The sequence below is a fragment of the Carcharhinus amblyrhynchos genome, chromosome 25, assembly GCF_965287045.1.
Source record: "Carcharhinus amblyrhynchos chromosome 25, sCarAmb.v2.hapA, whole genome shotgun sequence".
In the NCBI taxonomy this organism is placed as follows: Eukaryota; Metazoa; Chordata; class Chondrichthyes; order Carcharhiniformes; family Carcharhinidae; genus Carcharhinus; species Carcharhinus amblyrhynchos.
In genome coordinates this window covers 29,496,558-29,520,994 of record NC_137348.1, presented here as the reverse complement: position 1 = coordinate 29,520,994, position 24,437 = coordinate 29,496,558, and the positions used below count along the sequence as shown (strand labels likewise).

At 40.8% G+C, this 24,437-nt stretch overlaps 1 protein-coding gene across 1 annotated transcript in view; it reads left to right on the top strand.

Annotated features, from left to right (window-relative positions):
* LOC145358437 (dipeptidyl peptidase 2-like) overlaps positions 1 to 24,437 on the top strand; it is a 70,807-nt gene that overhangs the window by 4,967 nt on the left and 41,403 nt on the right. Inside the window, exons 2-4 of the mRNA XM_080212519.1 lie at positions 14,779 to 14,918; positions 18,342 to 18,505; positions 23,961 to 24,096. Coding sequence (XP_080068645.1) covers positions 14,779 to 14,918; positions 18,342 to 18,505; positions 23,961 to 24,096 — 440 coding nt within the window. The remainder of the gene's footprint in view (positions 1 to 14,778; positions 14,919 to 18,341; positions 18,506 to 23,960; positions 24,097 to 24,437) is intronic.

Here is a 24,437-nt window from a genome sequence, read left to right as displayed (position 1 = left end):
TCATTGCTCCTTGGAAGTGGAGTCACAGGTGGGCAGAGTGCTGAAGAAGGCATTCGGAATGTTTTGTTTCATTGGTCAGAACGTTGAATACAGGAGCTGGGACGTCTTGTTGAAGTTGTACAAGACGTTGGTAAGGCCACACTTGGAATACTGTGTGCAATTCTGGTCATCCTATTGTAGAGAGGATATTATTAAACTAGAAAGAGTGCAGAAAAGATTTACTAGGATGCTACCGGGACTTGCTGGATTGAGTTATAACGGGAGGCTGAATAGACTGGGACTTTTTTCTCTGGAGCGTAGGAGGCTGAGGGTGACCATATAGAGGTCTATAGAATGAGGAACATAGACAAGGTAGTTAGCCAATATCTTTTCCCAAAGGTAGGGGAGTTTAAAACTAGAGGGCATAGGTTTAAGGTGAGAAGGGAGAGATACAGAAGTGTCCTGAGGGATAATTTTTTTCTCACAGAGGATGGTGAGTGTTTGGAACAAGCTGCTGGAGGTAGTCGTAGAGACGGGTACAATTTTATCTTTTAAAAAGCATTTAGATAGTTAGATGGGTACGATGAGTAGAGAAGGATATGGACCAAATGTGAGCAAATGAGATTAGCTTAAGGGTTTTTAAAAAAAGAGCAGCGTGGACAAGTTGGGCCGAAGGGCCTATTCCCATGCTGTAAACCTCTGTGAGTTTTTCAGTCTTGGCCTTCTGTTTACAGAAGAAAAGAAGCCGGCGTGTTCAGTCTCTTGATTATAACTTCTCTGTTCTGATATCATACTTTGTCAATCTTTTTTGCATCACCTTCACCTGTCTTTTTAATATGGAGAATGGAAGTGTTATTACACCCCAGTATCATGGGAAATATACATTCAGGCAAAGTCCTTGCTACTTTCATTCCCTAGTTACTTACCTTGCATGTGTGTGCTCAGATGTAAATAAAATATTGGCTGTGAGAGTCTTTGCTTTTGACTCAAACTGTATTATGGAAACTAAGTTCAACCTAGAAAATGCTGCCCTTTGGTCCAATAACAATATCCGATTAAAATAGAATCTGAAACTTTGAAAGTACAGCTAGGAGTCCCAAGTCTAGACTGCCAGAGGCTCCTTTCCCTTACTTCACAAACTGTTTAAGGTACCACAAAAACCTCATCTCCAACTCCTCATTACTATCTAGGTTTCTGCAAATGACAACTTACTTATCCTAAATACATAACTGAAAACCAAAATATCCAAAAACGAAAACACAATCTGCACTAAGATTTTGGATAAAGGATATTGATCTGTATTTGAAATTGTTACAGATTGCTTTCTATTAATTTGTTAATGCTCCACTGGTGTTCCTGAGAAAGTTCCATTTATTTTCTGTTCTGAATTCTCTTTGGAAGATAGTGGTGGGCATTCTTATTGAAGTCCTTGTAGTGCTGTCCACTATGTTGTCACACATAACACAGCGATTTAGCCTATCCAATCCACATTGGTTAATCGTATAAACAATTCCATCAGGCAGGCCAGCCCCTGATAGATTCATCACCACCACTCATCTGAACTATTAAAAATTATATTTGTTCTGTGCCTTCTATCTTAAATCACTTAGCTTAGGTATTGAATTCCAGGAATTAACCTAGCAGCAGTGAAGGGGTGTTGATGTATATCCAAATTAAGGTGTTGTGTGGCTTGGAGAGAAACTGAGTGTTATTTTCTCCTTGATTACTGCGCTTGTGGATCTTGGAGTTGCTGTTGCAAATTGCACGATGTGATAGTGACAATTTACAATTCAGCACGCCTCGTCAGACTCGGTTTGACAAACGTCGATTCAACTCCAGATGTGCATCCACAGCATTTATTGATCAAATGTTACGATGTAGGGTCGGTCTTCCTTTTACAATGAAGCAGGCAAACAGCCTACATCACCAAGGAGAGACTGACACTGACTCGTGGTTTTAGCACAATACTTATAGGTTCTGCTAATGCATGCACGTAATCTTATTAGCTACAGCTTAGATATCATCAATCAGAGTAGTATTCGTATAGCAGGAGGTATTGTTTTCCAGGCACTATATCATATCACTGCAAGCATCTAATACAATCAACTTCTGCAAATTCAATCATTGCTATGTGCACATATCCTCACTGTCTAATACAATCAACTTCTGCAAATTCAATCATTGCTACATGCACACATCCTCATTAGGATTACTGAATATTTAGAGGTTTCTTTTGTGATTTGACTTCTATCTTGAACTAGTTGAGTTTGCATTCCGAGAGGAAACGTTCCCAAATTGTTCCGAAGTTGTCCGAAAGAATGGCAATGGAATTTACTTGCATATACAAGTCAGAGACATATGGAGCAATTTCAATCTTCCAGACATTGCACTATGGAATAATATTAGATGGCAGCAAAATGCACTGCGGAAAGTTACCGAGACTCCTCAGACAATGCCTTCGCTACCATTTTGAGAAAGCCAAGGTCAGCAGACACATGAGAACACCACCATTTGAAAGTTCCTCTCCAAGTCACTTATCATTCTGACTTGTCAATTATATCGTCATTCCTTCAGTGTTGCTGGGTCAAAATTCTAGAACTCCCCCTCATAACAGCACTGTGGTTATGCCAGCACCACAACGACTGCCGCAGTTTAGGAAGGCAGCTCACCTCCTTCTCAAGGGCAATAAATGGAGACCTAGTCAGTAATGCCCACATCCCATTACAAATAAAACTCAACACAAAACACTGGAAAAACTTGTGTCTCTCAGCATCTCTGGAAAGAGAGACAGAGTTGATGTTTTGAGTGCAATATAATTTCTTTGGAACTGAAGCGAGCTAGAATGTAATAGGTTTAATGCTATTGAAAAATCAGGGGTGGGTGGAAGAAAATAGAACGTCAGGGATAGGTTAGAGGGCACAAAAGATCAAATGGCAAAGATACAATGGACAGCTAATGGAGCACTCACATTGACATAGGATCTCAGAAAAGGCCCATGCTAAAAACCCTTGTCTGAAAACCTGTAGTCCTACTAGAATATCCATCACACCCTACAAACTGACAACAGCCTCAGCTCCTCATCAACCAGTTCGAACCTGATAACTGACTTTTTTTTCCTATTCATTCATTTGTTGTGGGCATAGTTGGCTGGGCCAACCTATTTTCCTACCTATTACCCATACCTATTTTCCATACCTCTTTCTGAAGGTCAGACCAGGAATGGATGGCAGAAGATATTAGTGAACCAGATGAGTCTTTATACCAATTGGTAATGGTTTCATGGTCAATAGTGTTATGAAGTTGCGTATCTAAAGTTAAAACTGTAGTGTTTGAAAATGTAAATAGTGAAAAGAAATGCTAAGAAAACCAAAAGAAATCATATAACGTTGTCTTTGTAAATAGCAGGTATCCTTCTGCTTGAAATTTAAATTGCAGAGTGAAGGCAGCAGGCTTAGGAAGATTTGCAACATTTGATTCAAAAGCCAGCAACAGAGTTTTGCATTGGCACAAAACAGGCTTTTGATTTAGACTTTTAGTTAAAACAAGCCCTCAGAGACCCAAAGCCAATAAAATTCAAATGTGAGTTTGTGTATAGCTCTGAACCAGTTGGTTTGCAGGAATACTGTGAGATAATTCTGGGTATAAAAACCAAGACCAGTGGTTTCAACTGCCAGAGCAGAGAGCAAGAGCTGGAGAGTAAGCTTGCCACCTCTTTAGTTGGAAGGAGGGCGAGGGGAGGCTGTCATATAGAATCTTGCAGTTTAATATATACGTCTTCAGGAAGTCATCATTTAAAGAGAAAGAGATACTAACTCAGAAAGTACCCTAGATGGAAGCCTCAGAAGAAAGTTCATACTTCCAACAGACGCCTGCTTTTATATTATTTGAGAGATTATATTCTATAAGAATTTGTTTTATTCCTGAATGAGTCTTGTCAAAAACGAATAGCATTCTATTGGGATTTTATTTAGTTTGTTAATTGTTTTAGTGAAGTTGTCACCAGTTTAAAAATAAAGATGTTAATTGTTCATGATAGAGTGTGTCAGATCCTGCTTTAATTTGCCAAGACCAGTAGCTTCTTATTATCTCACGCACTTTCGTATAAGATTATGAGATGAGGTCCCCCTTGTGGGGGATGGGGGGGTTCCAAAATCGCGCAGAGAAAAAAATCATCTCCATGTTGTATACTAGGCATTAGACTTTTATTAAGATTTTTATTCAGTTCAGATTTCAACATCTCTATGGTGGGATTCAAATCAAGGTCTCTGGATTGCTAGTCCAGCAACAATGTCACTCTACACTGCCTCCCCTGAGTGTGAAGTCCCAGGTTTCAACCTTAAATGGGCAATCTTGATAACCCTCAACTACTTGAAGACGCCATAGATGATGTTCATAAGAACATTAAATTGGGAACAAGAGTAGGCCACTCAGCTTCGAGGTAATGGCTCATCTGTTTGTAAACTGAGCTCCAAATTCCTGCTTATCCCTGATAATCTTTCTCCTCCTCTTTCCCCCTCCCACTTCCCCCCTTCCATTGCTTATTAAGCACAGAGCTCTGTCTTAAAAATGTGCAAAGACTTTTCCATCACTTCTGCTGGAAGAGAATTCCTAAGATGCATAACCCTATGACAAAAAATAAATTACTCATCTCTGTCTAAAATGGATGACTTATTTTTAAACAGTGGTCCCTAGATTGACAAGAGAAAAAACATGGCTTGTCTCTGCCCGATCGCCTTGAATTCACTTTAGTGATCTACTATATGTATTTAATAATAGCTTCTAACATTTTCCCTATGACAGTTATGCTATCTCTGCAGTTTCCACATAGAGTTGAATCATTGAGGAAGTTATGATTGGGGGAGGGGCAGGGTCATGTCGAGGATCCGCTAGGAGACTCATCGAGAAGGTGCTGTTGCTGGTGACTGTGTTCGTGTTGGGGGCAGGGGAGGGGGTGATAAATGCCACTGATAGAGGGTGTTCGATGTCTGGGGAGGGAGAGTGAGTAAGTGAGCTGGGCACCCTGCGCAATGGCACCTGAGTGCTCAAGCTTCCCCAGTATACCTAGGCTCTGTTTCCTCCTCTCCTCCCCCCCCCCCCCCCCCCCCCGTCAGCACAAAACTCTCAACTGTCAGAAAAACTGATGAGTACCAGACAGTGGCAGTGCCAAACTTGCCCAAAAGACTAGGGTGGAACACTGCCGTTTTCACACTTCTATGACACTTCAAAATTTTTGGGAAGATTTCGTCCAAATCCAATAGTGCATAAATCTTTCTAGTTGCATGGAGTTTAATGAAGTTATGTCACTGATTATGTTTTCCCTCTGGTCTTGCTACTTGTAGACTTTAACCTACTTGTAGACTTCTACTTCAATTTCTTTTCTATTAGTTAGAAGAGGATTATAAGAACATCTTTAGGTGTTTTTTTTATAGTTTAACATTTGTTTAATTACCTCTCACAATAGGCTAGCTGAGATTAGCAGTGAGGACGAAGAGAAACAAACATGTGTCCAGTATTTGTAATGACCCACTTTTAATTTAGGGAATTGGTGCATTCCTAAACTAGATTTGTATGATCTGGCTCGTTATGTGGTTATATCATGGATCAAGTTGCTTGTCAAATGTTCTGCATCCCAGAAACTTAATTTAGATCACCTTTTAAAGGGACTAAAATTATCAGGCCATGCTTCTCAATATTATAAAACACCATGGTAAAATTTATTTGGAGTTTCATCCTCTTGCTTTTATGAATGGGCTAGATTTTCCTGGGTACTTTGCCCCTTAATAGCACTGCTATGGATAAGGGCACTTGCAAATGAAAGAAAGATTTATGGAATAAGTGACTTATACAATTACTAATTGCATGGCATATTTGCCTGGGTGCTGAAAATATGATGTTAATTCCTATTTATGTTCCCAATTAAAATCAACAGCTATACAGATGTTCCTGGATGGAGGCCAGTTTCACTGCTGCTTAGACTGAAAAACAAATTAACATGATATATTGTGCTTGAACTTTTAAAACATAATTCCGCTGGCCCACAGAAAATATACCATCTGCTTTAGCAACATGCAGTAGTTGGACTTGAAACATTGCATCTGTGGCTTGAAATCATTGTTCACCAAGAATTATAGGCTGTTTCCAGGTGTGGAATATTTTGTTCTTATACTGTCTCTCAAGTGAAGGTCCCTTTCGAAATACTGGGCTAAATCTTCCGCTGGACTCAGAAAAACCAAACTGTCATGGTCTGCAAAGCGCGCACCAACCCATATTTTAGATTCTTTGGTGTATGCATACACCTCTCTGCCAGATAAAGACTCCGTATCATTGATTCATAGAATAACATCATTCTACCATGTGAAAAAATTCTTGAAATACTTTTAATTGTATATTAACTTGTGGCAATACGTTAGAAACAACATCAAAGCACAATCTATTATTCAGCTTCTTGACATTGTCATTCATTTCAGATGAATATAACACCCATTGTACTAAAACATTAGCACTTGAAATTCAGTTAAGCATTGGTAGAGACCACAGTTTCCAAACAATTGACTTCTCTCTGGGAAGGAAAGAGCATAGAAATATAGACGAGAGGAGGAAGCCATTTGGCTTTTTGAGCCTGCTCCACCATTCATTACGATCATGACTGATCGTCTAACTCATTAGCCTAGTCCTGTTTTTTCCCCATAATCTTTGATCCCATTCACCCCAAGTGCTATACCCAGCGCCTCTTGAATACATTCAATATTTTGGCGTCAACAGCTTCCTGTGTAACGTTTTCCACAGGCTCACATTCTTTGGGTGAAGAAATGTCTCCTGATCTCCGTCCTAAATGATCTACCATGAATCCAATGATCCCTGGTTCTGTACTGCCCCACCATTGGGAATATCTTCCCTGCATCTACCCTGTCTAGTCCTGTTAGAATTTTATAAGTCTCTATGAATCTCCCTGCCACTCATTCCCCCCCCCCCCCCCCCCCCCCAGAAAACGATCCTAATCTTGTCAATCTCTCCTCATACTTCATTTCTGCCATCTCCGGAACCAGCCTGGTAAATCTTCGTTGCATTCCCTCATGAGCAAGAACATCCTTCCTCAGAAAAGGAGACCAAAACTGCACACATAGGTGTGGCCTCACCAAGGCCCTATATAATTGCAGCAACATATCCCTGCTCCTGAACTCGAAACCTCTTGCAATATGCCATTTGCCTTCTTTACCGCCTGCTGCACCTGCTTGCTTATCTTCAGTGACTAGTGCACAAGGACACCCAGGCCCTGCTGCACATTCCTCTCTCCCAATTTACAGCCATTCAGGTAGTAATCTGCCTTCTTGTTTTTGCTTCCAAAGTGAATAAGCTCACATTTATCCAGATTATACTGTGTCTGCCATCGATTTGCCCACTCACCCAACCTATCCGGATCATTCTGAAGGATCTCTGCAACCTTGTCACAGTTCATCCTCCCACCCAACTTGTTATCATAAGCACACTTGGCGATGTTACATTTTGTTCCCTCATCCAAATCATTGATATTGTGAATAGCTGGGGTCCCAGCACTGATCCCTGTGGCACCCCACTAAAGAACAACAAGGGCTTAGCAGAATGCATGTCTCAAAGGGAATAGGTGGTTAGACTTTCAAGTGTTAAAAACAAGGGGGCATGTTGGAATCTTACCATTGCGCCCCACTGGATGATGGGCGGAGCAAGCCTGTAAGATCGTGAGAGAGCCGAGAAATCAGGTTTGCGCCCGGTGAGGAGGGAGGGGATTGCTGCCATTCTGTACAGTGATCAGTGAAGGAGCAATGGGGGACCACTGCGCACCCTGCACAGCGATTGGTGGGGAGTGAGGGGGGGTGGTCGCTGAATCCACTATGATCAACAGCCTGGGTGTTATAGTTGACCTAAAACTTAACTGGACTAGCTATATAAATACTGTGGCTACTAGTGTAGTAGCTCAGAGGCAAGTCCTGCTCCTAACCACATATATCGCTTATCATTCACTATCATTGGGTCAACATCTCGGAACTCCTGAATAGCACTGTGGTTGCACCTGTGTCAGATGTATTACATTGATTCGAGAAGGTGACTCACCACCAAACTTCAAGAGCAATTGGGGATAGGCAACAAATGCTAGACTTACCAGCAACCTTCCTATCCATGAAAGAATAAAAATAAGTCAGTGGACCATTCCCTTTCTGTTTTAAACAGGGGATCTGTGTCATTGTCGGTATATATACAATTAATCTGAAGGCAGATCAAGTTAATTTTAAATGAGGAAAAGCTTATTTCAGATAAATCATTCAGTCTCTTTAACTCCCACAGTAAGGTGAATGGACAGAGCAATAGTTATGACTTGATACTTCTTTTCAAGAAGTAATCTACATGTAGTAACCTACATTTAAATTACTGGAATAGTGTGCATTCTGCAGCAGGGCAAAAGGCTGGACACTGAAAGGGTGCCGCTGTTAGCAGGCCCCAGGTAATTAGGGTTCTGAGAATGCCTGCGAGCCAGTGCTGCAGCTCTTAGTTGCAGTTTAGACTTTATTTGCAGGTCACAGAGAAGCTCTGGGAGTTATTTAGTATAGTTCAAGCTCAGGAGAAATCCGGAAGGGCTGGGAACGTGATGGCAGGCCACTGGTTCTATCCTGGAGAGGATTCTGGCTCAGAATAAGTATATGAGCCACTCATAGATCGGTGCAGCAGAGAGAGACTGGTATTTGGAGAAACTCAGAAGCAATGTGAGCTTAATTAAGCTAGCTTCTGTGAAATAGTTGGAAATGTCATGATAATTAGAGACGGAGTGCAAGTTTACGAATCTCAGGTGAAGAGATTAAACTATTGGAGGCGAGCTCAGAGTGACTTGAATGAATTCAAAGATCAGGGGTGAGATTTTCTGGCCCACGCTCGCCGTGAAACCAGAAAATCTCACCTGAGGTCAACGGACCTCTCCATGGTCCACCCTCCGCCCATTACAATTCCTGTGGTGGGCAGAATGGGAAAATTCACCCCTAGATCTTCGAAAGTCAAAAGTTGAATCTCTTGTGAGGTGACTTTCAGTGGTCAATAACATCTAGCTGGGTTGCTGAGAATCCATCGGATCTGACTTTTTCGTATGTGCCATGTAATGTGCAGTGTTCAACCATAGTTTTCCCTTAATCCATATTTATCTCATGTTAATTCTGAATGCTAATAGTATGTGGATTGTTTTACTGTTCTGACTAGTAAAATTTATTTTGTGTAAAACCATTTAATCTTGTGACTATCCTAGTGGGTAACTGGGATTTCAAACAGTTTACCTACATTAAGCAAGGAGTTCTTAGCCCCTAACCAGAGCATAACAGTATTCAAACCCAGCAGCAAAGATACCTTCCCGAATAGTGCAGTTTTCCTCTTGTGTTAGAAATGAGGATAAGACGTTTAAAGTTCTAAAGGAAATGTTTTTACTAGTTTTTCCTGGGATAAGGAGAGAAAATATTTTGATTGGTTTGACATGATTTATGTTACTGTTTTGCTTGAAGCAAATTTCTTTTGAGGTAAATTTGCAGAAGAGTAAAATTGACCATGTGAACATAAAATAGAGCAGCTGTAGCCAATCAAGAACTGATATGTTAAGACCAGCGTTTGAAACTCAGTGATAATCAGTGAGTTGTTTTTGAGAGACTGAAAATTATTTACCCGAATAGTGTAGAGTGAGGGGCATGAGTGGATGGGGCATGGATTGGTGTCACCTGGGGCTGGGCAGTGAAATGATCTCTGCCTGAATGGACAAACCTGAGGCTTTCACAATGTTACTGTTAAACTGACAAGCTGTAGAGCCTAGTTCTTTCATCAAAGGAAGGCCCAATGATTGCAGGGGGAGAACTTACCACTGTACTCCATCAGACAATGGGCAGGGCGAGCCGGTAAGATTGTGAGAGAGCTGAGAAATCAGGTTCACACCAGATTTCTCACCTATCATTATCTCACTGGCACTGGATATCTGGCATGTTCAGCCTTATGACCATTTCCAGCACAAGGCTGATTAAATTATTTAAATGTCATTTAATTATCATTTCAGTCTGATCAGAGAGCTCTGGACAGAGTTGTCTGGGCTCGAGTGCCTGTGTGGCCTCATCAGGGGAGGTTCTCTCCAGTAAGTATCATGTATGGTGCCCTATTAAGGGGGACCAGACATGATGGCCTCACTAGTGGAACCGGAAGCCATTGGGACCTTCCTGGGAGATTGGAGGCAAGAGAGGTTGCTCCTTGGGCAGTGCCAGCCTGACACCCTGGCAATGTCCACTGGACACTGCCAGTATGGGAGAGGACCTAAAGGGAGCAGGGACAGACGAGAGGTGGGGCAATCAGTGGTGAGGGGGGAGAGGAGTCCGTTGTGTACACTGCATAGCAATTGGGGGCTGGTTGGCGATCAGTCCAGCCTGGGGGTAGAGTGTGACACGTTTAGGCCATGAAGGCCTGCTGGCTAATGTAGCAGAGGCTGTGTGACAGGTCTCTACTGCTATCAGAGCAGAGATCTGCATATGTGCACCCTCTGCTGCTATCATCCTATCTACCTACTGGCATGAAATGGATTTCAAGATGTATTCAAGCACAGAGCACATAAGATTCAACATGTGGACTTGCCAAAAAAGGGAATCGAAAGTCTCCTGTTTTCATGCTCATTCTGGACTTAGAATTTTTTTCGTAAGATTGCCCCTCAGGTCTCAAAATTTTCAGCACCATTCCTCTGTTAATTCAGAATTTGCAACTATACTTTGGCAGTAGCTTACTTGCTACCTCAAAAGGCACTTGCAATTCATTTATTTTGTTTTAATAAATTGATATATTGATTTCATTCATAGATGCTGCTGTAGTTTCTTTTGTAATCAAAACTTTGACTTAACTATATGGAAGAATTAAATCTTTCTCAAACTGTATCATGAAGCAAGTTGATGTAAGTTGACCTTTTTAGCACAATGAAAACTTTAGCAGTCTTTTTTTGGAACAATAGAATTTTGATCCTTGATTGTTTTGAACTGAAAATTTCCCCATCTGAAGATATTACTAGCCGTAATCAATTTAGTTCATAATATGTCTAGTATAATCAAACAGAGCATTTAGAATTTAACAATTATATAAGTACATGACATATATGAACTGATTCTGAAACATTTAATCAACCAGTATATTTTTAAAAATACTCATCCTTAGTATAAGGCCATCACTGGCAAGGCAGTTATTGCCTATCCCTAGTTGCCTTCAAAGATGGAGAACAACCACCTTATCCACCTTCTTGACTGTTGTAGTCTGATGAATGTACAGCTGTCAGGAAAGGGAATCCCAGGATTTTGACCTTGTGACAATTAAGTAATCGTGACATATGTCCAAAGAAAGTTGTTGCGTGAGGTGGAAGGGAACAGGTCGGTATTGTTCTGGTGCAAAGGTTTTGGATTATGGGAGACACTATTGAAGAAGTTTTGAGGCCCTGCTACATGACTCCTCTAGGTAATACATACTGCAACAAAGTGTAGTGAAGGATGTTAAGCCACAGTGAAGTTGAAGCTGATATTTTGTAGTGAAAAATATTTATTTAAACTTCTTCCATTTCATATTGGATTGAACTGTATAAATTCATAGCTAACTCATTGAACATATAAAGTAGGAGTAGAAGTTGGCCATTTGGCCTCTCGAGCCTGCTCCTCTATTCATGGCTGATCTGTTTGTGTTTTGAATTCTAAATTCCCGTCTACCCCGATAACTTTTAATTCCCTTGCCAAACAAGAACCTACCTTTTTACAAATATTCATTGACTCATCTTCCACTGTCTTCTGAGACGGAGTTTCAGAGTCGCACAGTCCCTCTGAGATAAAAAATGTCTGCGCATCTCTTTCGTAAAAGAGCAATACCTAATTTTAAAACAGTGCCCCCTAGTTGTGGACTCAGTCACAAGAGGAAACATCCATTCCATGTCCAATTTGCCAAGAACATTCAGGATCTTATATATTTCAATCAAGTCACCCTTACTCTTCTAAGCAGCAGTGAAAACAAGCCAAGCTTGTCCAATCTATTCTCCTAAGACAACCCCTCATTCTAGGTATCCACCTAGTAAAGCAATCCACTGAACTGTGTCCAATGCATTTACGTCCTTCCTTAAATAAATATTTGAGATGTGGCCTCACCAAAGTCTTGTATGACTGAAGCATAACATCCTCTTGTAATAAAGGATAGCATTCCATTATAGCCTTCTTGATTACATTATGTACCTTCATATTAACTTTTTGTGACTTATGCACAAGAATACCTAGTTTCTTCTACACCTCAGTCATTCACCGTTTAAGTAATACTCAGCATTTTTATTCTTCCTGCCAAAGTGGATAACTTCACATTTGCTACGCTATTCCATCTGCCAGATTTTTGCCCGCTTACTCAGTTTACCTATATCAGAATATAGTGCAGAAGAAGGTTATTTGACACTTTGACAGAGCAGCTTACCCAGGCCCGAGCCCCATAACTCATAATTTTTGTATTTATCCTGCTAATCCTCCTAACCTACACACCTTGGGACACTAAGGGGCAAATTAGCATGGCCAGTTAATCTAATCTGCACATCTTTGGATGTGGGAGGAAACCCATGCAGACATGGGAAGAATGTGTAAACTCCACATAGACAGTCGCCCTAGACTAGAATTGACAATAACCTCTTTAATGATCGACAAGAGCACCCATCCCACAACAGGCATCAAGTTTGGAGGGCCTAAGGGCCTGTTCCTATGCCGTACTTTTCCTTATTTTCTATATTCTAGTTGGCATAAAAGAACCATAAAAAATTACAGCTCAGAAACAGGCCTTTTGGTCCTTCTTGCCTGTGCCAATCCATTTTTTGCCTAGTCCCACTGACCTGCACTTGGACCATATCCCTCCACACCCCTCTCATCCATGAACCTGTCCAAGTTTTTCTTAAATGTTAAAAGTGACCACGCATTTACCACTTTATCTGGCAGCTCATTCCACACTCCCACCACTCCCTGCATGAAGAATCCCCCCCTAATATTCCCTTTAAACTTTTCTCCTTTCACCCTTAACCCATGCCCTCTTTTTTTCTCCTCTAGCTTCAGTGGAAAAAGCCTGCTTGCATTCACTCTATCGATACCCATCAAAATCTTGTACACCTCTATCAAATCTCCCCTTATTCTTCTATGCTCCAGGGAATAAAGTCCTAACCTATTCAAGCTCTCTCTGTAACTCAGCTTCTCAAGACCCGGCAACATCCTTGTGAACCTTCTCTGCACTCTTTCAACCTTATTTACATCCTTCCTGGAACTAGGTGACCAAAACTGTACACAATATTCTAAATTCGGCCTCACCAATGCCTTATACAACCTTGTAAAAAGTCTGACAACACCAGGTTTTAGTCCAACCTATTTATTTGATAATACACTCGCAAGCTTTCGGGTTAGCCCCTTCGTCAGGTGACGAAGGGGCTAACCCGAAAGCTTGCGAGTATATTATCAAATAAATAGGTTGGACTAAAACCTGGTGTTGTCAGACTTTTTACTGTGTTTACGCCAGTCCAACGCCGGCATACCCACATCATTATACAACCTTACCATAACACTCCAGTTTTATACTCAATACTCTGATTTATAAAGGCCAATGTACCAAAAGCTTATAGTTTCATCTTTTCTGCCTCCCTCCGTTCTTGAATTAGAAGGGTTACATTTGCTACTTTCCAGCCTGATAAAACCTTTCCAGAATCCAGTGAATTTTGGAAAGTTAACACCAATGCGTCTGTGATCTCCCGGCCCACCTTTTTAACACGCTAGGCTGAAGCCCTGGACTTGGAGACTTTTCAGTCCGCAATTCCATCAGTTTGCTCTGTGTCACTTCACCAGTGATTGTAATTTTTCTATGCTCCTCTTTCCCCTCCACCCTCTAATTTACAGCTATTTTGGAATTTTTTTGTATGTTCTATCGTGAAAACAATAGCAGATTATTTGTTAATTTCATCCTTTTATCTACGATTTTCTATTGTCATTGCCTGTAGGATTAACACACTTTATTTACATATTGTTTTTCTGTTTAAATACATGAAGAAGCCATTGCTATCTGTTTTTACATTTTTAGCTAGCTTCTCTGCTCTTATTTCTTTCTTCTGATTAACGTTTTTTGTCATTATCTGCCATTCTGTGTATTCGGACCAATCAGCTAATCTGTTACATATCTTTGTACAGTTATATGTTTTATATTTAAATTGATGTTTTCTCTAACTTCTTACATTAACCATGAATGGTGGGCCCTCCAATTAGAATTTTTCTTTATAGTAGGAATGTACTTACTCTGAGTATTCTGAAATATTTCCATAAATGTCTCACTATTTTTCTATTGATCTATCTCCTAGCTTCCTATCCCAGTTCACTTTAGCTAGATCAGCTTTCAGGCCCATACAGTTGCCCTTGTTTAAGTTTAAAATACTAAACTTCTCCTTTCAAACTGGATATAAAATTCAATCATATCATGGTTGCTGCTACCAACAGATGCTTTTACTCTAAGGTCATTAATGAATCCTGTCTTATTACCCAAAACTAAGCCTGAAATAAACTGCTCCGTGGTTGGTTCCAGAATGTGCTGCTCTAAGAAACTATTTTGAAAGCATTAGAAAGAACTCCTCATCCAGGTTATTACTGCCAGTCTGATTTTTCTTGAGCATTTTATTTTCACGAGTACTTTACTGGGCTATTCTGCTTCTCTCTTTTTAATTATATACTCAATTCCATATTATTTCTCCTTTAAAAAAATGCAAAACTTTTTTTTTAATTATTGCAGATCAGTTCTGGGTCAAGAACTTTGGACCAATATTCCTGTATACTGGAAATGAAGGTGATATATGGGACTTTGCCAATAGCTCCAGGTTTATCATTGAATTAGCATCAGAGCAACAGGCTATGGTCATTTTTGCTGAACATGTAAGTTCATTATTTCATTAGAAGTGAATTTTAGTGACTGATTCAAAATTAACCTTGAATTATTTTTAATGTTTTTTCACCTGGCAAGACTAACAAAAGCTACTGTGTTGGATGTTGACCAGGCAAGCTTATGCTGAATGCCTAGAGTCCACCCTGTATTAATTAATCTAAAGGAACTGTTGGACACTAAATAGAAAAAAGCAAGGCAATTTCTACGTTGGAAATACTTCTGTATATACAATACTGTAGTTCATTTATATTGTTGCACAGATAAGTTGTACCATTCACCTAGAATTATGTGTTAGAGTGAATTTTATGAGGCTATGCTCCTTGCAAATTATCTTACTTAGCTGCAGAATGATTTGCAGCAAACTCCCTCTAGTCTCCAGTTACTGCACTTCAGTCATCTTTGAAAACAGAAAAGGAGAATTGTGTGAATTTTGCAAGGCTTCATTACCCAGACTTATGCCCGGAATTTTGTAAAGTTTTCTGTTTTCTTCTTCTTGGTAAAGAACTTGCTGATTTATTAAATGATGATTACCAAGTGAAAATTGATTTTCTCTTTGTATCCAATTTCTGGATTCTGCATTTTCAGACCATGGGCCATAACCTCGGTGGAATGGCAATTGAGTTGGATTGTCATTCTGTTTGTAACTCTGTAATTACTTACTTGAAACCCAGCCAGTGCTATTTCATCCTAGGTTAATTTGGAAATATTCCCTGAGTTTTATCTGTTACTGTTGATTTATTAATATGGGCATAACACTGGATTGCCATATTCTGTTAGTTTTGAAAAGCATATTGCTATTTTCTTCCAATCTTTGCTAAGTATCATTTCCTGTAGGTGTCCTCCATTCCAGACTCAAACTTCAGAAGGTCAAGAGATCTAACTCAGGAGTTTACTCCCAGTTCCTAAGATCTTCAGAGATTTTTAAAAAATTGTGACATGTGATGTGAATTTTGTAGGTCCAACAAAACTTCAAAGCACACAATTAGAATTATAAATGCAGCTTGGATATGAAAGCGATTGAATGAAGGATTGTACTTTTCTAAAATTAAAAAAAGGTGAATACAGTAAATTGCTATTGTCTATGGATACTGCTTATCTGTTAAGAAAATTGTTTCATGGTTCACAGGCATGTTCTGGAGAAAATGTTAGCATTTTCAAGGAGATGATAAGGGATAAAAGGTTTAGGTGTCCTTGTACTCGAATCACAAAATGTTAGCATACAGGTACAGTAAGCAACCAGAAAGGCAAATAGGACATTGACCTTTTTTGCAAGGGAGATAAAGTACAAAAGTAAAGAATAAAAGCAAAAATTGCTGAAAAAACTCAGCAGATCTTTGGACTCAATGTTAATTCTAGTTCCCTCTCCAACAATGCTGCCGGACGTGCTGAGTATTTCCAGCACTTCCTATTTTTATTTCAGATTTCTGGCAATCACAGTGTTTGATTTTATACAAGTCTTGCTACAAGTGTACAAGGCAATGGCGGAATCACGCTTAAGAGTACTGTTTACAGTTTTAGTTTTCCTTTTTAAGGAGGGATGTATTTGCATTGAAAACAGTTTAGAGAAGGTTCCTAAGTTGATTCCTGGAATGAAGGGGTTAGCTTCTGAGGAAAAGTTGAGCAATTTGGGCCTTTGTTCACTAAAGTTCAAAAAATTGAGACATGCTCTTATTGAAACAAATAAGATTCTAAGGGGACTTGACAGAAGAAGTGCTGAGAGAATGTTCCCTGTCGTGAGAGAATTTAGAATTTAAGGTGCATAGTTTCAGAATAAGGAGCCTCCCATTTAAATCTCACTGAGAGTCATTAAACTGTGCAATTAATTGTACCAGAGATCAATGCAAGCTGTGCCATTGAGTATATTAAAGCCTGAGCTGAAGCAGAGTTTTAATCCACAAAAGAATGAAGGGTTATGGGGGCTACAAGAAAGTGAAGTTGAGACCTCAAACGGAGCAGCTATAAATTTATTGAATAGCTGAGTAAGCTTGAAGGGACCAAATGGCCGCCCCCTGTTCCTATTTCTTAAGATAAATATGGTAGAGCCTTCTGCAAATGTATTAAGATGTGCTGTATGTAAGATCATATTTCACTTTGTAAAGTGTTGGAGGGAATTTTTTTGATTTTTTTTATTAATTCATTCGACATGGGTGTTGCTAGTTGGCCAGCACTTTTTGCTCATCCCTAATTGCCCGAGGGCAGTTAAGAGTCAACCACATTGCTATGGCTCTGGAGTCAGATATAGGCCAGACCAGGTAAGGATGGCAGATTTCCTTCCCTAAAGGATGTCAGTGAACCAGATGGGTTTAACATACAAGAAATAGCTAGACAAAAGCCAAAAAGGGTGTATGTATTAGTACCTGAACCAAGAATGCCAACAAATGAAGTTGCACAGCCACCTTGGTCTGTGCAAGAAAGAAAATAGGATTTGTTGTTTGCTGATATGACAGTGTCTACTCTTAAAATAGGCCTGCTCTGGAATGGTATTATCAACAGTAAGTCCCCGATTAATATTGACTCAATTAATGTTGTTTCACTTTAACAGCATTAATAAAGTAATATTAATATATCAATTTAACTGTGTCAGTTTCACTTTCACATCATTTGCCACAAACTTCCTCTTTGGTGTCTTTGCTCCTGGCTCCACTGCTGATTTTGCACTGAGGTCCTGGGCTCCTTCTATTGGCAGAAGTTGGTCAGTGTATGTAATCCTTGGATTCCAGCTGCTACTTATATCAATCAACTTCTACCATATACGACGCCTGGTCCATCTGAAAGTACTTTGTAATGCTGTAGGTGAGTGTACAGTAATTCTAAGCATTTTACATGATATTGTATATTATATCGTAAATTCAAGATTCACTTAAAGTTACTTCTATTAAAATTGTGATTTCCAGGAACACAACACAACTTTAAGTAAGAACTCCCTGTACTGAGATGATACTGAAATAAACAATTGTGGTGACATTATTACTTATAGCACTTATTGACAACTTCAGTGGTCAATCTAGAAAATTTTCAACGCTTAAAGCTGTATTTCTTGCATATTAATGTTCACAGGCACTTGGTCATACATATAGGTTATTGCTTTGGAAGGGGAGGGGGAAGAAGTTCTGATTCTAGATCAACAAAACGTTGCCTTATATATGAGCATGTAAGCTGGGCTAAACTACAGTTATTAATTTGCTGTAGCATCCCTCAAATAGCTGAATTAGTTTATTAATTAATTTTGCTAACAGTAGCTGTTTAATTTTAAAGGCTGTGTCCTTGGTAGTTTTCTATATTGTAATGTATAATTTCCCTTTAATTAATTATTTGAAATTCGAGGCTGACTTGTATAGTTAAATCAGATCATACAGTACAGAAGCCACATTCATAAAATAATTTCGTTAAGATTTTCTATCTTTTTCCTGCAGCGATACTATGGCAAATCCCTTCCTTTTGGGAAGAAATCGTATGAAAAGTCAAATATTGAATTTTTGACAATAGAACAAGCTGTGGCAGATTTCGTGATTCTAATTACGCAACTGAAAGTTGACCATAATGCAAATAATTGTTCTGTCATTGCATTTGGTGGCAGGTAAATATACCCATTGATTTGTAATGCTGCATTTTTTTTGACAATAATGGAACTTTTTCTTCTCCCATATTTTGCTTTGTACGCACTATCTGTGTGGCATTCCTTTTTCAAGACAAGTGAAATGAAGGTAGCCTTGTGAACTACTAACCTACAGTTACAATATTCGCAAGCAGCACATCAAAGTGATATTGAAGCAACCATTTTGGTCTGCTCAAGCAGAGTGCATCCCAACATTCCAACAGCATGTTGCAAAGTCATACTGTTATATGCTGCACAATTTTTGAGTGAGCATACAGCAGGAAGATAAACAGTCACAAAGGGAACAGGAGGAAAAATACAGTGTGATATAGGAGGGCATTGAACATAAGAACATAAGAAATAGGAGCAGGAGTAGGCCATCTAGCCCTTCGAGCCTGCCCCGCCATTCAATAAGATCATGGCTGATCTGTCGTGGCTCAGTTCCACTTTCCCGCCCTCTCCTCATAACCCTTAATCCCCTCGCTTATCAAAAACCCATCAACCCGCGTCTTAAAAATATTTAGCGAGGCAGCCTCCACTACTTCAACGGGCAGAGAATTCCAGAGATTCACCACCCTTTGAGTGAAGAAGTTCCTCCTCAACTCCGTTCTAAACCGCCACCCCACCCCCCCTTTATCTTGAGGCTGTCCCCTCTAGTCCTACTGTCCTTTCTGAGCGGGAAGACCTCTATCCTATCCATCCCATTCGTCATCTTATACGTCTCAATGAGATCTCCCCTCATTCTTCTAAACTCTAACGAGTACAAGCCTAGTTTATTCAGCCTCTCCTCATAGCTCAACCCCCTCAACTCCCGCATCAGCCGAGTAAACCTCCTCTGCACTCCCTCCAAGGCCAAAATATCCTTGCGTAAGTGCGGCGACCAAAACTGCACACAGTACTCCAGCTGCGGCCTCACCAGTGCCCTATACAGCTGCAGCAAGACCTCCCTACTTTTATATTCAATCCCCCTCGCTATGAAGGCCAGCATCCCATTAGCCTTCCTGACCACCTGCTGCACCTGCAGGCTGGGTTTTTGAGACTCATGCACAAGGACCCCGAGGTCCCTCTGCACCGTCGCCTGCTGCAGTTTTTCTCCACGTAAGTAATAGTCCTTCCTACCATTATTCCTACCAAAGTGGACCACCTCGCACTTGCCAACATTAAATTCCATTTGCCAGTTCCTGGCCCATTCGCCCAGCCTATTTAGATCCTGCTGCAGACTCTCCACGCTCTCCGCGCAATTTGCCGTTCCACCAATCTTGGTGTCATCAGCAAATTCTGACACCATACACTTGGTTCCCTCCTCCAGATCATTTGTATAAATGGTAAATAGCTGAGGCCCCAGCACTGACCCCTGGGGCACTCCACTAGTCACCAACCACCAATCTGAATAGTACCCATTGACTCCCACTCTCTGCCTCCTATTTGACAGCCAATCCTCTATCCACGCTAACACCCTACCCCCAACTCCATGCCCCCTTCTGCAATAACCTCTTGTGAGGTACCTTGTCAAACGCCTTCTGAAAATCAAGAAAGACCACATCCACCGGCTGTCCTCTATCCACCACCCTAGACACATCCTCATAGAGCTCCAGTAAATTTGTCAGACACGACTTCCCCTTAGCGAAACCGTGCTGCGTCTGCTCTATCAAGCAATTCCCCTCAAGATGCCTCGCTATTTCCTCCTTGATGACGGATTCTAACATTTTACCTACAACAGACATTAAACTAACCAGCCTATAATTCCCTGCCTTTTGCCTGGCACCCTTCTTAAACAACGGCGTAACATTAGCCATTTTCCAAACTTCCGGCACTTCCCCGGAATCCAGCGACGTTTGGAAAATAACCACCAAGGCATCCACTATCACCTCCGCCATTTCTTTCAGAACCCTTGGATGCATTCCATCCGGTCCTGGGGACTTGTCCACAATCAGTCCCTCCAGTCTGTCGAGCACCGCCTCTCTAGTAACAATAATGTCATTAAGACCCTCCTGTCCTACCATCTTTCCATCGCTAACATTGTACATTGGTACAATGTAATTTAGAATTTTGTCTAGTAATGGACAAACCATGCTGTGGTTGTCATATTGTTTCCATTGAACATACTATGCATTCCCTCTAGTCAAGATCATCCCTAGTGTCTGCCTGTTCTGAATCTTTTTAAGGGCCTTAGCTGGAGTGACAGGATATGCAGACACTCAAGAGGAAAGCTGCCTCATTGGATGCATCTACCATGTCACTTCCAGCAACCAGCATAACAACAGCCCATGCAGAGTCCCTGCTGCAGATAAAGCCTGCTGTCATGACTCTTGAAATATTCACCCATGTTTCAAATCCGGTAACTGGATGCCTAAGGTCTCAGGGTGCTGTAGCATATATGGATTATGCTATTGACCTAGAAATCCAGAGATTTGTGTTCAAGTCCCATCATGGCTTTTGGGAGAGTCTGATTACCTAATTAATTAAATCCAAAATAAGTTGGAATCAGTAATGGTGATCATGAAAATGAAAGGTTGTTATAAAAACCCCTTTGTTTCACCAGTGCCCTTTAGGAAGAAAACTTGCCAGTCTGACCTGTCCAGATTCACAGCAATGTGGTTGACTCTTAACTGCTCCCTGAAATGGAGTAGCGGGCCTTTCAGTTTAATCAAACAGCTATGAAAACTATAATAAAACTGAAACTGGATAGACCACCCAACATTGACCTAAGTGCTGCATTTGGACATGACATGCGTGTCGAAATTTGCTGATGACACCAAGATTGGTGGAATGGCAAATTGCGCGGAGGGTGTGGAGAGTCTGCAGAAGGAGCTAGATAGGCTGGGCGAATGGGCCAGGAACTGGCAAATGGAATTTAATGTTGGCAAGTGCGAGGTGGTCCACTTTGGTAGGAGTAATGGTAGGAAGGACTATTACTTACGTGGCGAAAAACTGCAGCAGGCGACGGTGCAGAGGGACCTCGGGGTCCTTGTGCATGAGTCTCAAAAACCCAGCCTGCAGGTGCAGCAGGTGGTCAGGAAGGCTAATGGGATGCTGGCCTTCATAGCGAGTGGGATTGAATATAAAAGTAGGGAGGTCTTGCTGCGGCTGTATAGGGCATTGGTGAGGCCGCAGCTGGAGTACTGTGTGCAGTTTTGGTCGCCGTACTTACGCAAGGATATTTTGGCCTTGGAGGGAGTGCAGAGGAAGTTTACTAGGCTGATGGCGGAGTTGAAGGGGTTGAGCTATGAGGAGAGGCTGAATAAACTAGGCTTGTACTCGTTAGAGTTTAGAAGAATGAGGGGAGATCTCATTGAGACGTATAAGATGATGAATGGGATTGATAGGATAGAGGTGGAGAGACTCTTCCCGCTCAGAAAGGACAGTAGGACTAGGGGGCACAGCCTCAAGATAAAGGCGGGGGGTGGGGTGGCGGTTTAGAACGGAGTTGAGGAGTAACTTCTTCACTCAAAGGGTGGTGAATCTCTGGAATTCTCGGCCCGTTGAGGTGGTGGAGGCTGCCTCGCTAAGTATTCTTAAGACGCAGGTTGATGGGTTTTTGATAAGCGAGGGGATTAAGGGTTATGGGGAGAGGGCGGGAATGTGGAACTGAGCCACGACAGATCAGCCATGATCTTATTGAATGGCAGGGCAGGCTCGAGGGGCTAGATGGCCTACTCCTGCTCCTATTTCTTATGTAAAGGCAGAAACTCTTAACACCTAAAACGAGGCACATCATGAATGGGAATATCCCCATCTCCATGATTGCCTCCAAGTCACAAACCATCCGGGCCTCGAAATATATCACTGCTCCTTCATTGTTATTGAATGAGATCCTAGAGCTCATATCTAATAGCTCTGTGTGAGTACCTTCACCACACTATCAGCAGTTTTTCGATAAGTTGGTGCACGACCACCCCTGGGCAGTTAGGCAATAAATCCTTGCCTTGCTACTGATGCCCACATCCCATAAATAAATACATAAATATCACAGTCATCTGGTGGGAAAAGGTTGTTCTTTCCATTACCATGATTCCATCACCTGGTCTTGCAGATTTCAATGAAGTCAGCTCTTTCCATGTAGCTGCCTTATGAGTTTGCATTTCATGTGGGAGATGCATTTCTGTGCACCATCTTCCAGTTCTTGCAGACAGCTCACAGTGAATTCAAAGGATGTGGTAAATGCCTTTTGCTACTGCATGAGCTGCCTGTGAGCAGATGCAGTAAGGTACCAGTCCCTGTGTAACTAAGTTACAAGTCATGATTTGGCTGCATTTTTTCATTTCCTGTCCTTTCACTCACTCCTTCTGTTGAATTGCAGATCACTCATGCCAGTTTCTGAGTTATTAATATGTTATAGTGCCAATATAACCTTATAAAGTCCCTTGGCCCAACAACAGTTGCCCTAAATATATATTTATTTTTTAAATGTATATTTAGTTGCCCTAAATGCAATATAATTCAGATAATTTAAGAAGTGAGGTAGTGAGTAAAGGATCATAATAAATGGAATAGAATCTCTGGGTGGTGAAGTCAAATCTTGAAACTTATTGTCAAAGGATTCCTTGGCGAAAAATACATCTTTCTACTTAGACACGAGTTATAGCAGACCTATGTTTCTTCATTCATTCAGTTGAGCTGCTTCCAAACATGCGGTTTGCACCTAGAATTTACAGATAGGAGCTTTTCAGCAGCGCTGTACTGAATTGAATTCATTTCTAGTTGTCACATATATTGGGATACAGTGAAAAGGATTGTTTCTTGCACACTGTACAGACAAAACATACCGTTTGCAGAGGACATAGGAGAGAAGGAAAGGATAGGGTGCAGGATATAGTATTTGCAATTACCAATAGGATGAAGAGAAAAGTCAGCTTAACCTGTTATAGGACCATTCAAAAGTCTGATGGCAGCAGGGAAGAAGCTGTTCTTGAGTTGGTCGGTACATGGGTTCAGACCTCTATCGTTTTCCTGGTGGAAGAAGGTGGAAGAGGGTATGGCCGGGATGTGTGAGGTCCTTGATTATGCTGGCTGCTTTTCCAAGAAGGAGGAAGTGTAGATGGAGTTAATGGATGAGAAGCAGGTTTGCATGGTGGACTGGGCTATGTTCACAACCCGTTGTAGTTTCCTGCTTAACTGTATTTCCTGTGATAAAGCCTCCAGTATCACATTACCTAATGGATAAGTCATTGGCGTCAGTCTCATCCAGAAAAATAATGAGGAATGCATTTGAGAATGAAGACAATTCACACTTGGGCAGAAGAGTGTTTTGAGTTTGGAGGTTAAACATCTGGCCTGTAGTAAATCTGACTTGGCAGTTTCATCTGTTTACATCAAATGCAAAATAATGAAGTGTTTTGCTTTGCAACATTGATATTTTTCACCTTGATTAAATGAAAATGTCAGCAATGTTCCAAAAAATGCAGATCTGACATTATCTTCTAATTCTCTTTCCCAGTTATGGAGGAATGTTAAGTGCTTACATGAGAATCAAGTATCCGAATGTTGTAGATGGTGCTCTAGCATCAAGTGCACCTGTGGTCTCCGCAACTAATCTTGGAGATAGTCGGCAGTTCTTTCATGATGTAACTAAAGTGAGTATGAGTGTGTGCACGTGTCTATATATTCAGTTCTTTTCGTTTCATCTTAGGGCAAACATTGAACAATTTATTTTTGTGATTTCCTAATTTCTCCAGAAACCTGGCCACTCCATAACACATCATCATCTTGAAGTCTGTTCATTCCTGCATTTAAATCATCTGCCTCATTTTCATTGTGACTTTTTTATGCTTCGTACATATGATGAATATGGTTATTAAAAAATGGTAGTATTTCAACAAAGCAGAGCCCTCTCCTGGATATTCTGTTTCAGATTGGAATTAAATCATATTATGCCACGTAATGGCAAGAAACGGGTGTACAACATTGTTCATGA